Source organism: Panicum virgatum, chromosome 5N (assembly GCF_016808335.1).
Source record: "Panicum virgatum strain AP13 chromosome 5N, P.virgatum_v5, whole genome shotgun sequence".
NCBI lineage: Eukaryota > Viridiplantae > Streptophyta > Magnoliopsida > Poales > Poaceae > Panicum > Panicum virgatum.
Window position 1 is genome coordinate 68,521,400 of NC_053149.1, and position 12,828 is coordinate 68,534,227.

Here is a 12,828-nt window from a genome sequence, read left to right on the forward strand (position 1 = left end):
GGAGCATCAGTTCATCAAATTTTTGCTCAGCAAATATCTAGGATGAGACGGCGGCGAAGATATATACAAGAGGGTGATTGAAGAACATTTTCTACGAGCAATTATTGGCATCTTGCATAAAGTTCCTTTTCTTCCGTAGAAAATGTGAAATGCTTTGACCAGTGATGATCATGAGGTTTTCCACGTTCAATGTTGGATATTTGATTCTTGTTAGTTTATATATAGTTGCCATTTGTGAAAAAATCACCATTGGAAAATAGTCTGTCCCAAAGTCCAATCTGATCCCCTCGTGTACTATTGTGCGGTACAAGAAAAAAGAGAGAGGATTTCAAAAAAAGAAAAAAGAGAGAGAAATACACTGTGAGCCACAATTAATTATTTCATGAATTAGGACGCCGCCGCGCGTGGCAGTTTCAGAATTGAGGGCCGAGGCCCCCCAGGCCCTTCCCACGCTCGTATCTCAAAAGGAAGAGGCATGGCCGCCCCGGCGTCGCCGCACTGCTCCCACTCGCAGTAAAGAAGCCTACTCCCCTTCCCCTCCCGTCCTCCCCTTGGCTTCTGGCCTTCGTTTCTTCCCTGCACGAGCATCCGCCTCTTCACCTTTTCCTACCCCGCGTCGATCCTTCTCTCGCTCCTTTTCTCGATTCTTTCTCCGTAGGATCTTTGGATAGGAGTAGCCTGCCTCGTGTGCGCACTTGCACGGACATGCTTATTGTTGCGGCTTGAAAGGGGAGAAAAACGGGGATGGGTTCTTGCGCATCGGTTGACAAGAAGGATCCAGGGTTTCCCAAGAAGCAGTTTCTTGCGTCGACCACCAAGGCGAAGGCCGCCAACGGCAAGGGCGGCGGCGTTGCTCCGGTTGGCGATGGCTTTGGTGATCTCAATTCCAAGATCGAGGCGGAGCAACAGCGGGGAGGGTTTGGCCCCAAGAGCCCGGATTCTGGTACGCGTGATGAATCTTTGGTTTCTCTGGTGTTTTTTTTTTGAAGTGAGGTACCGATCTTTATCTTTTTAATCAGTTACTACAGTTTAAAGAAGATCTTTGGAGGTAAAGAATCAGATGGTCAGTCTATGAAAAGGGACCTTTTGGGTTCGCTTACTTATTTATTGGTCTCTGGAAGATTTGATAGCGAAGTGGTGTTGTGTTATCTCTGCACTAATCGCTTCTGGAGATCAGTTAGCTTCCTATTTTTGCAGGGGCTGATGATCTTGAACCGAAAAGGATATTTGTTTATACTGTCTGATTTTTTATTCTTTTAATGGAAGAAGGGGTTCTAGTTGTTACAATTTATTGTTCTTGAAAAGTTAACACTTTCTAAATGACGATGCTCTTCTATCCAAAGTACTTACTCTATTGGTTGGAGGTTTCTTAGCCTGATTACTTCGTTGTTTGGTTAAGCTCCTTAGGATGGACGCGAGTTTTTTTTTTGGTGTAAAATTTGCTGACTAAATCCTAAATTCAAATAACAACTTTGTTGTGGCAAATCAAGAGCTTGCTCAATAACCTCCTGAATATCTTAGTTGCAATGGGCTGTGCTTCAGTGTTTCTTTCCCCATAATAAATTTCTAGCTCCTGAATCATCAATCTGACAGGAAGCATAAAGTTTGTTCTGTGGTTCTGAATTTCGCTTAGCTGAAATTGTTCTCTTCACTGAAACTCGCTCATTTATCAAGCTGATTCAATTTATCTATCCAGTTAGCTGGAAGTACAATAACCTGAATACAGTGGCTCTTTTCGTCAAATTTGCAACTTATTGAATTTAATTTGCAGGTAGCAATGATGAAATGTTCTTTGAATCTCGAGCTTGGTTAGATTCAGACTGCGAGGATGACTTTTACAGTGTGAATGGAGGTAATCAAACCGTTGCGCATGTTTAAATTAGTAACTGCTTAAAGAAGCTTCAGGCCTTGTTTGGCTCCAGGACTTTTTTCAGAAGTCCCTATCACATCAAAAAGAATCTTACTATTTTATAGTATTAAATAAAACCTGTTTATAAATATTTTTTGACAGCTGAGTGCTTTTTCGCGAGACAAATCTAATGAGCCTAATTAATTCATAATTTGCTACAGTGATGCTACAGTAACCGTTCGCTAATCATAGATTAAGATACCTCATTAGATTCGTCTCGCAGTTTAGCCCCAGGGTTCTGCAGTTAGTTTTATAATTAATATTTATTTAATACTTCTAAATACTAAAAAGTCCCTAGGACTTTTTTGAAGTCCCTGTTTCTAAACACCCCCTCAGTCTAGTTTTAGATGAGCATAGTTTTCTTCTATTCTTGTGTGCAGTTGTCCTGGCCCATCATATTGTGATTACATTTGCACCAGTGGTTTAGTTTATCATGCTCATGCCATTACCTTTTTTAGGTTGTCCTATTATTATATTAGTAGCATGTGCATGTGGATTGTTCCACTTGTTACGCCCAAACTGCATGTGCTGTGATAGGTTTATTGATGATACAGCCTCTACTTCTCTCTAGAATCTAAGGGGCCTAACTTATCCTTTGATTGCCTACCGAAACAAAAAGGCGATGCCTTTGATTTTGTCTTTGGACGCTATCATGTTTCTTATCATCTAACATTAAGGACATGGTCACATGGACCCCCACCTTAATTTTCATAACCTATACCTTGTGGTCCATTATCAAATCACTCTAGCATTATCCTGGGAAAACAACACATTCATTTATGGATTTTGATGTTCTGATGCACTCAAGTTCAATAGTTGAACAAGTAGATACCTCATACCTCTGTCAGCCCGTGTGATGGGATTTGCTTTAGTTGCTGCATAATCATAAGTTGTGCTCTTATGCAGATTTCACTCCATCTCGTGGCAGCACACCAAACTATCAACCCAGAACGCAAACAGTGATGACTAACATCTTCCGACCTGACAATTTGGACAAGTCCAAATCATCGGAAGCCTCTCCAACTGGCCGGAGGAAATTAGCTGAGCTCTTGCAGGAGGCAATGCAGAGCGGCGATGAAGAAAGCACCTATGTTGTCAGCAAGGACGAGAAGCAGCAATTACAATCTGTCGCCGTAGATGGGAAGCCGGTGTCTGAATCCACATCCAGCTCCGCTTGCAGTACAGAACCGACACCGACCATGGTCACCAAGGGCCGGAAGGAGAAGGCGTGGTACACCGGGCGCTGTTGCCTGCCGAGTTTTGTTCATAGCCTGACCTTAGATGAGGGTGAGAGGGGGCAGAAAGTGAGCTCCAGGCCATGTGCTGTTTGACAGTGGTGCTCCAGTGCCATCCTGCCCTGAGCGGCTGTATTTAGCATGACATATTACCCGATCCGGACCCTGAAGCTACTGTAAAGAAGGGGGAGGGGGTATTAAGAGTACTCTATCCTTGTAGGAATCAAGTGGATGTACTCGTAAAATTGATGTGCACTGCATGTTGATCAGCTGTGAGAGTAGAGCATTTAGCTCAAGAAATTACCCCTATCTGTGCGTACCTTCTCGAATCTTTATGGGTATAAACATATATTTTTCCAGATGTCAACCGCCAGCTGAGCTAGGGCACGTGGCATGTGGGATACCGGATACCATACCTTTCTACAGTTCATATAATGTGATTGAATTGTGATGCCCTCTTGGCTCTTGCATGATTGACGCCAGACAAATGTATTGCTCTATCCTGTACCAAGTGTACCCTTTGTGTTTGCCCCTCATATATGTGCAATGGCCATGGCATAACATGAGAACTTTCTTCTAAAAAATAATTGGGATTGGTGTCATGAATCGAGCCGGGTGCATTTTTTTTTCAGCACTGATGGAGCTTATGACAAGGACAGGCTATCTGCTCAGAATGCAGAAGATTACAGCACTGCCTTCGTCATTTCTGTTCTCCCCTAACCACCACGCAATAATTCAGGAATAATCGTCAAAGTGTACATGGATGGCCAAATGACCCGCAAATTCTGTGGTTGCTGAACAGACAAGTCTGACTGGAAGTGCAGACATTATGCACATCACGGACGCAGAACAGCAAATTCCAACAATGAAGTGAGCAGCAGCAACAAGCCCATTCTATCAACAAACATGACAACACTGGAGATGACCCAATCCAGGTTCCAGGTTTCACATGGACATTATCATTTATATCAAGATATTTCAGTTTCCCAATTGTGAAATCAAGCATCGGTTGAGCGATAATAACACTGTAGCATTACAAGCTCAGGTTCCTTTAATAAATACAGTATTCAAGGATTACAACCACCGTATCTTGGACACCCGAATATCACGCTAACTACCTGTCTGACCAAGGAACATGTGGACAGCCTCATGAAGATCAATCTGATTCTTTTCATGTCATGATAATGCCATATGCATTGTTTTCCTGCACCCTTGTCCACAACAAGGTCAACTTCCCAGTATTCGTACAATGGTACATGTAGCTCCAACCGTCAGGATAAATGACTACCGAAGTGAGGTAGACGTGAGGAAGGACCGGATACGTTGCAGGAGTTCTGCCTTCACTGAATCAGGCACTGATGCTGTTTCACATGCGAAATAATTGCAAACACTGTATGAGGGGCCACAACAAAGAGGAGCAAATTTTCTCGACCAGGAAAATAAAAGTGTAAAACTGCCCAACAATAAGCATTTTTTATGGGGCAAAAAGACAAGAGTATGCATTATGGATTGTTGAATTGTTTTGTTCCAAGGACGCAAAGAAAGATGAATGCATATGAACACACACTCCAAATTGTATTTTTGACATTTAGTGAAATCAGTTACCTCTTCCTTTCGGAGTAATAACATGAATAAGATCATCTACTGTCACATTATTTCTTCCTTTCTTCCTTGCATATGCCCTACAGACAAACACAAAAAGGAGATGCACAAAAGAGAATGTTGAGCATGGGGAAGATACATAGTATCCAGTTAAAACCACACTTTCTTTATTCCTATCCTACGTAATGCAGTGTTACATGGACACGGGTGCGGGTGTCGGTGTCCGACTCGGGTGCGGGTGTCCGATTCGTTAGAATTTTTGGGGACACGGCAAATAACACTTGAAATCCGACACGGGTGTCGGAATCCGACACGGATGCGGGGTATCCGACTCGGCAAAAAAAATCAAGACACGGGTGTCCGGGTAACACAGACGTAATGTGTAATGTAGCACACATTTCAAACGCTAGTGGCAGCTTAGGGTTTTGAAGATTCCAGAATTAGATTGAATCTTATTGGATTAGCACAGAATTTGGACAGTTAATAAAAGAACCCACTTTCAGCTGAAACATGTCAGTATATGTGCTAAGTGGTTAAACCCTAAATCCCTCATATGAGCAATAACTGTATATGCAAAAGAGTATGTGCTAAGTGGGTTACTCCGAACCTTTAATCTCTACACATGTTTATCTGAGAAATTTTTTGCAGGAAAAAGAATGAACACAGAAACAAATTGCAGATTTTGCATGGATTGTTATAACCGCAGTAGCCATCTTGTAAAATCATTGCAACTATTATTTACTAGAAAGTTTTGAAAAACCAGCCGTAAGTTGTTGTTCTATGGAATTAACTTGTGTGTGCATTAGATCTTACAAATGATCCAATTTATTATGAAGTAACAGAACCCCTGCAATTTATTTTCATGAGGAAACACTTACTTCTTCTTCAGAATTTAGCTGTACTTTTGAGCAAGATAGAACTAAGGGTTTTGACAGATTAACGTGTACCTTTCAGGCTTTCACACATTTTCAGTAGCAAACTAGCAATTCACCAAACTACTAAAGTCAGTTGAGTATAAGACAATCATTGGTAAGTAGGACAAAAACATCATGTTTTCTCAAAAAGTCCAAAAATTTGCTATGCTTAATGCACAGCTCAGAACCCTAGGAATGTGAACCACTTGCTCAGCATCGTTTGAATACAGTTAAGATGAATGCGAGTTATTACTATGAATCATTGAACATACTTTGTCAATAGCAAACATACACTCCGCACAAATGACATTTTAGTTTAATGGGTGAGAAGCCAAACCTGCAGAGCGCCTTCATCTCATCCCTCCAGCCGCACTCGACGAGCCGCTCACGGAGGAGCTCCATTAACTTCTCCTTCTCCCCACTCTCTACCAACTTCACAAACCAAAGCCCATCTCATTATTACCACACCCAAAGAACAACAGCAGAGGTAGAAGTAAAACTCATTGTTTCCTCTTCGTTTCAACTAACCCAGAACCTCCTCTTTCCTTACAACCAAACCCTAACCAAATCTAACGGAGACTATCTACTTGGACCACACGCCAGAAGCTACAGACTCCAGCTTGTGAGCATTAAGACCTCTAGTTTCGAGCCAAAAAAATAAGAAAGCCTGCGATCCACGATTTTCCTGCTCGATTTCAGCAAAGGCGGGGAACAGTACTAGTTAGTACCTTGATGTTGATGGCTTCTTCGAGGGAGGGCTCCTTATCCCGATCCTCCTCCGCGCTCGGCGTCGGTGGCCGATTAATCGAAGCTCTCCTGCCAAAAACCATCGCCCCAGCGCATCACAATCAGAAATCTTTTTCTCAGGCAAAAAAAGATGGGCATAGAAAATTTTCGGGAAACCATTGATAGAACTGTTTGGGGATCAATCTAGAGTGCGCATACAGACAGCAGAAGATGGAATTGGGCAGCTTACATGCTTCAATTCGAGTTGATGCGCCCTCCTCTTGCTTCCTCCCCTCGCTGCTGCTTTGTTTCGCGGGCGTCGTCTTCTTCCTTCGGTTTGGGGGGAGTGCGTCCTGTCAACCTCATCAATGTTTTGGGAGCCGACTCGAAGACTACCCGACAAGAGCTTGATGGGCCGTATTCCGACAAGGGTTGATGGGCCGTATTCCGAGAAAAAATAACGGGGCCTGGGCCCCCAAAGCAGGCTAAGCCCACTGAAAAATATCTGTGCTCTGAAGAGGGAGGATGCGTCTCTGTCCTCTTATCCCCATTTGCCGCTCTGCGCTTCCCGCCTCCCACCTCACCGCCGGCGAGCGATGCCTCCCCCGGCGGGGTTGCTCCCCTGGCCATCGCCGTCCACCACGCGCCTGACCACCCCAACGCCGACTCGCCCTCCTCCACGCACCGCCCGCGTCCGCCCGCCGCCTCCTCCTCCCCCGTACACTCGCGTCCGCCTTCCTCCTCCCCCTCCGCCTCCTACGATGCCACCACCGCCCCGCCTCGAACCCGCCGCGCCAAAACCAACCGCCGCCTCCACCCCCTTTCCTCCGGACACAGTCTCCACCGCGTCTTCGTCGTCCACCTGCCTCGATTGCGTCCACTTCGGAAAGTATGCCTCCCTCCCTCCCTCTTCACACACCCACCCGTGCCGCCGCTCGTGTGAGTTAATTTATCATTGACCCAATTCGAAGGTGCTCAGGCTGCACGCACGAGGTAGACCTCGACAAGCCGCCGGTGCTGCAGGAGGTGGCGAATTTCTTCAAGGGCCACGGTGTCGGAGATTTCACCTTCAGCAGGGGTAGGCTGGTACGTGTGCACTCCATCCAGTCGTGTAGCTTCTAAAAATCCCTTCTGGGTCCCATCCAATTTACCAGTCGCCATGCAGTTGTATGCTGTTTGGGCGGTTTGTTGAGCTCTGCTCCAATTTTGTAATTATCTTAGCCGTTGTCAACCAATAATATACTCGTTTTTGTGGTTCTCGTTGAAACACTCACTTGTGAATAGAACCTCTAACTTATTTCTTCCATGTCCAAAAACGTATATTATCTGACAACTAAAGTGGACATGCCGTTACTTGGGTGCTTTTACTTATTGGTAAATGGACAACTGTGTTTTTAGTCCCAATGGCGGTGCCGGGCAAAGTTAGCAGTTCGTGGAACACCAGAGAACCCGTTGATCGGTTTATACCAGGAAGGGACACATGTCGTTACAGATATTCCGGAATGCAGAGGTTAGCGATCATAATTTACTAATCATAAATTCATAATAGTTATTTAAAGAAGTTACCAAAACTCGTTTCAGCTCTGGAATGTTACACATTATCTGTTTGCAAATAAATCCGTTTTATTTTCACAAATTTTCAGCTCACCATCCAAGCATTAATGCTGCTGTTAAGCTGCTAAGGCAAGGTACATTACCATCGTAAATACATGCTTTCTTCAGTGGACGTGCATAAATACTTTCTTCAGCCTATCAAGTGAAGCTTACTATATTGGAGTTGTAGGTATATCTGAGTTGAATATTCAGCCATATGACGAAGATGCTGGAACTCGTGAACTCAGATATGTTCAGGTAATTGTTAATTTTCTTGAAGTAACAAATAACCATATGAAGAAACTTTATGTTTTTCTAGGCCCAGCATTATACTCCACCCGTGAATTTGTAACTTCTAATATAGAATGCAGATACCATAGAGTGTAGTTGTCTTCCCTACTGTAATGGAGTTTATTTGTTTTGCCATGTTCTCCAGATGGCTGTGACAATGTACAACACATCTATTCCAGTTGATAAAAGATATGAGCAAGGTTAGTCTGATTCTCTAACTCTTCATTTGCTAAATGTTCTTTTCATCAATCTCCATGGCCAAAGTGATCGAAAAATCCCATTACCATTCAGGGAGAGTTCAAGTTTCGTTGGTTTGGAATTCAAGAGATGAGCGTTCCCAAAATGCAGAGAAGCTGGCTTTATTGATAGAAGTAAGTTGTTGAAACTTGAAACTGCGGTTCTGCAACACATGCACCTGTTCACTTTCCATATATTTCCTTGAGAATCTGGTACCAACATATTCCCCTGCTTTGCATGCTGTATCATTTAATCATTGTGAATATACTTCTTATGACAGTTCTTGTGGAGAAATGGTGGGCCAAAAGGTAGTGTTCATCTGATCCATTCCATATGGGCCAATTTTCAGACATCAACAAGCAATGTAAGATACCTTTCTCTTAGTTTTTGTGAATGCAAACCATGTCCTATACTTCTTATACAGTTATACTGCTGCATGCAAATAATACACACCCATTGTTTGGCATTATCATTACAGTCGCTGTAAATAGTTGTATTTTTCTGCAAAGGGAGACAATCAAACAGAGTGAAGATGAAGTTAGGAATTAGAAGTGGATAATCCCTGTAGACATATGGTAAGTTGGTAACCACCCCACATGTCAAAAAATCCAGATATCGGGGCCCACTTGTAAGCAGCATCTAGCAGAATTTCAGCTGGAATTAGGTCATGTCCTTGGTTTGAGTTTCCAGGTGTACCAAGACCACTTTTCCTTGCCTTATTGGATTACATATGCTAGCAGTCACATCTATGCAAGTTGTATGTATACCAGTATATGTACGAGATGCACAGAGCGGGTAAATAATCCTGTTGGACTAGTCAACTAGATTGTCAAAATTTCAAGGTTCTGTTGTTCTTCCTTCTTTGTTACTGTTAGTTGTTTGCCTTGATCAAATATTAGCTGCCAGATCTGTTGAGCAACCAATTTGTTCACTTCAGTATATGATTTTCTTCGCGGGAAAAGGGAACATGTTTTTTTTTTCTTTATAACAATGTGTGGCTTCTTCAGATAATTTTTGGGCATAAATGGAGACATCTCAAAGGGGAGAGAGACCTGTGGGAGCATTATGGAGGAGTTGATATTTCGCTGGACCCTTGTAGCTTTGGCCAGGCTAATACTCTGGTATGTGCGATTAAATCATGCCTGCTCATGTAGCAAAATTTCCTGATATATTGTCTTGGCAATTCAATTCTCTACAAGCTACTTGATACCCTGAGAGCTCCATGCACCACATGCATTGTTGTGTACTTGCACAAATGTCTCAGATATGTCTGGAGCTACAGTGCTACAGTTTATGTGAAGTTTCTCGTGCTATTTTCTTGCTATTACACAGTGCTTTGTTTTCTTTGCAGTCATTTAACTCTTTGCTGCATAAGCTGAACAAGTATGTACCACGTGGTTCAACAGTTGTTGATATGTACTCCGGTGCTGGTGTTATTGGGCTATCGGTTGCTGCTTCAAGGAAATGTAGGTGAGATAAATGCACCCTAACAGGAACAGATGTTATTTCTGTATTACATCTGGTAAATCAAATATGCTGGTCAGGACAGATGCATTAGTACACTGAGAGCCACGTTTCAATATGCTTTCACGTGCTAAAATATTTGCAACCTGATGTAATGTCTTAATGCATGCATTAATTCTAAGAGCTTTTGCTTCCATATGGTTTCTTGGTTGATATCTTTTGTCCACAGCGGTTCGGCATCGCATTATATGTTTGATTAGTTGTAGGCAGCTAACTAGCCAAAACCAGTACTGATGTGGTAGACCTTGCTGAGTGTGGTACTGCTCAGACTTTATTTCTAAAGGCCTCGGCTGAATAGGCCAAAGGCCAGAGACCAAGTCTGGTCCTGCCTTATGTGATTTGGTCCCAAACCCAGCTTCTTTTCTTTTTTGGAGACCTATTATTGACTGAGCTATAAGCATGGGAAAACAAACTATTGTTAATAAGCTAAGAAATATTTTATTATAAAACCTAACATTTACACACACAAAAATGTGTGCCTTACGCTGTAGTTCAGTGCTGTCCATATCCAATTGGGCATGCCTACTTTCAGCACATTACTTTAGGTTGAATGCTTTCCTACCCAGTTTTCATTTAAAAGTCATTCTACTTCCAGATCTGTGAAATGTGTTGAGATTAACAAACAATTGAAGATGTCTTTTGAGAAATCAGCAAGCCGACTTCCAACGAACCTGGGTTGCACCATCACTTGGCACAATACTGATGCTTCAGTTGTAAGCAATCAATCTTGTATTTCTAATGTACATATATCTTATATTAGGTATTCATTGTAATATTCAATTTTGCATCATGGCACCAGGAACCTGTTCACTGGCTTGAAGGGTCAAGCGTTGTTATTGTGGATCCTCCCAGGAAGGGATTGCATCCATCTGTTATCACTGCTTTGCAGAAAGTTGCTTTATCTGAGCGCAAGGCATACAAGGCTAAAAGGTGTAGCTAGCAGCATTATATTGTTTTTGTACTTTCCTGCTTTTATTTCTACTAATATGCGTGCTAATTTTCTGCGATTCTGAATTCCTTCTCCTTGTGGTAATTTTATTAATAAGATATTAATTTTATGAACACAGTTCACTTGCAAAGGTTAAGGATGAGAAGAGACCATGGATCCTACGGGCAAGGGAGGCAGCTGTTCATGTTGATAATGCGACGACAGAAGAGAGCAGCGAAACCTGGCCTGAAACCCTTATATACATTAGCTGTGGGTGGGAAAGTTTTAAGAAGGTGAGACCCAGAACCTGGTTTAGTTATGTAACTTCTAAGCAGTGCCCAGTTTACACCTTTTGGACTCAGTCGTGTGACGTTCTGGTATCTGTAATCATTTCCTCTGCAGGACTGCAAAAGCTTGATATCCAGCAAGGCCTGGCAATTGGAGAATGCCCATGCTTTTAACTTCTTCCCTGGCACAGATAGGTAACTATGTCTGCTACTTGACTAGAAAGCACTAAACGATATTTTACTGCAACAAATATCCTTGCGTGTCGCACCAAGTTGTGGACTGCAAGAAGAAAAATTGGCCCTTCCAACTTTGAAGCTGCTATGAATTATGATTGATCCTAATTGCCACCTGTTTTGGGTCATTATAGACTTGAATTTTCTGTAGTAAAGTTGATCATTCTTGTGTGTTGTATTCGTATCTGGAATTTTTCAAGGAATTTTGCCATCATTTCATATCTAACCGATGTGCTTACTGATGTGTATACTGTCAACTTTGAATCATACTAAATGGAATTGCTAGTGCAGCATTGAAATCCTGGCAATCTTCAAACGTGAATCAGAAGCTGGTCAGAAGAAAAAGAAGAAAGCAAAAAAGAAGAAGGCCAAGTAGACTATAACGGCAGGCTAACCCAACTGTAACTGGAAGACTGAAGTGTTATGACCTAAGAGTTTTGGCAAATCTTTAATGCTGATCCAGAATTCCAGATATAGCATGGAATACTGTCATTGGCGCTCTGAGGAATTTTACACACTCCAAACCAATCAGCTCAATGATCTGTGACTAGCTGTCTAAAAAAAAACTGACCTGCGAGGGGCAAGCCGCGCCCCGGGCATTAATGTAAGAAGAAGACCTCTCACGTAGGCCGAGAAAACCCCCGAACTCCTGCCCCACCTTTACACAGGGGCGCCGTAACCCATACCGTAACCCGTGTGAGAGCGGGCCGGGGTGAGCCGGGACCTATTTCCATGTGCTTTGGCGTGTAGGCAGGCGAGGGGATTTTTTAACCTCAGTCTGAAATTCGCTCCCACCGGAAGTCGAACCCAGGACCTGAGGAGTGCTACTGATGCCACCTAACCAATCCGGCTAGGCACCCTTTCGCGTGACTAGCTGTCTAGCTCATGGTAATTTTGACACAAGGTAACTCAGAGAAACTTGCTCAATATATTCAACCGACGAATCTATTTTACTCAACCGATGAATCTTCACCAACTGTTGATTTGCTATTTCTAATAATCCAAAATGTAGCCGTCCAAGAGGGGCAGCTTATCAGATTGTTAGGGTGATCGTGTCCGAGATGCACTATCAGCAGTGTGCAGACAACTAGAGGCGGGAATTTCAGACAGCGAGGAGGTCCTTTTGTATAAATATAGTTAGTAGGTCGTTTGCTGTTTTTTTTTCTGCAGTCGCTTAATGTAGTTTGTGTTTTATGTCATGTATTTCACTGTATATTGTTCAGATACAAGTATACAACTATAGTTTGCATGTATACGATGGAGCTCCTCCATTGTGCTTATCCTTTGTACTTCGTTAAAAAAGGAAATCCTTTTTACAGTTGCACATCTTTGGTTATGCCATGAGTTC

The 12,828-nt window shown here is 42.8% G+C and overlaps 3 protein-coding genes across 4 annotated transcripts; 2 read left to right on the forward strand and 1 right to left on the reverse strand.

Moving 5' to 3' along the window:
* The first annotated feature begins 413 nt into the window (after positions 1-413).
* On the forward strand, positions 414-3,554 carry LOC120673326 (uncharacterized protein At3g27210-like). The gene is made up of 3 exons (XM_039954110.1): positions 414-943; positions 1,772-1,852; positions 2,816-3,554. Exons 1-3 carry the CDS (start codon positions 745-747, stop codon positions 3,238-3,240), a joined length of 705 nt encoding a protein of 234 aa, XP_039810044.1. The 5' UTR covers positions 414-744; the 3' UTR covers positions 3,241-3,554.
* Positions 3,555-4,066: 512 nt separating this feature from the next.
* Positions 4,067-6,783, reverse strand: LOC120673327 (transcription and mRNA export factor ENY2-like). Its single transcript, XM_039954111.1, has 5 exons — positions 6,637-6,783; positions 6,389-6,476; positions 5,998-6,092; positions 4,750-4,826; positions 4,067-4,505 (listed from the first exon to the last, which is right to left on the reverse strand). Coding segments are annotated over exons 1-5 (339 nt in total). The 5' UTR covers positions 6,639-6,783; the 3' UTR covers positions 4,067-4,428.
* Positions 6,784-6,927: 144 nt separating this feature from the next.
* Positions 6,928-12,760, forward strand: LOC120673325 (uncharacterized RNA methyltransferase pc1998-like). 2 transcript variants are annotated; one of them, XM_039954109.1, is made up of 15 exons: positions 6,928-7,275; positions 7,358-7,472; positions 7,785-7,896; positions 8,030-8,074; positions 8,170-8,237; positions 8,416-8,470; positions 8,562-8,641; positions 8,788-8,871; positions 9,515-9,628; positions 9,859-9,977; positions 10,627-10,744; positions 10,831-10,961; positions 11,099-11,252; positions 11,362-11,441; positions 11,734-12,760. In XM_039954109.1, exons 1-15 carry the CDS (start codon positions 6,983-6,985, stop codon positions 11,741-11,743), a joined length of 1,578 nt encoding a protein of 525 aa, XP_039810043.1. In that variant the 5' UTR covers positions 6,928-6,982; the 3' UTR covers positions 11,744-12,760. The 2 variants fall into 2 exon arrangements, with proteins under 2 accessions (XP_039810043.1, XP_039810042.1); XM_039954108.1 differs by having other exon boundaries at positions 11,772-12,733.
* The last annotated feature ends 68 nt before the right edge of the window (positions 12,761-12,828 follow it).

Bases quoted from the DNA above. Each gene is read 5' to 3' on its own strand.
- LOC120673327 (XM_039954111.1), bottom strand. The intron at 4,827-5,997 runs GTTTGGCTTCTC...GTTTGTCTGTAG, and splicing joins GAGATGAAGGCGCTCTGCAG to GGCATATGCAAGGAAGAAAG. The intron at 4,506-4,749 runs GTAACTGATTTC...CATGTGAAACAG, and splicing joins TATTACTCCGAAAGGAAGAG to CATCAGTGCCTGATTCAGTG.
- LOC120673326 (XM_039954110.1), top strand. From the start codon at position 745: ATGGGTTCTTGCGCATCGGTTGACAAGAAGGATCCAGGGTTTCCCAAG. The intron at 944-1,771 runs GTACGCGTGATG...TTTAATTTGCAG, and splicing joins CCCCAAGAGCCCGGATTCTG to GTAGCAATGATGAAATGTTC. The intron at 1,853-2,815 runs GTAATCAAACCG...GCTCTTATGCAG, and splicing joins CTTTTACAGTGTGAATGGAG to ATTTCACTCCATCTCGTGGC.
- LOC120673325 (XM_039954108.1), top strand. From the start codon at position 6,983: ATGCCTCCCCCGGCGGGGTTGCTCCCCTGGCCATCGCCGTCCACCACG. The intron at 8,075-8,169 runs GTACATTACCAT...TTGGAGTTGTAG, and splicing joins TGTTAAGCTGCTAAGGCAAG to GTATATCTGAGTTGAATATT. The intron at 9,629-9,858 runs GTATGTGCGATT...TTTTCTTTGCAG, and splicing joins TTGGCCAGGCTAATACTCTG to TCATTTAACTCTTTGCTGCA.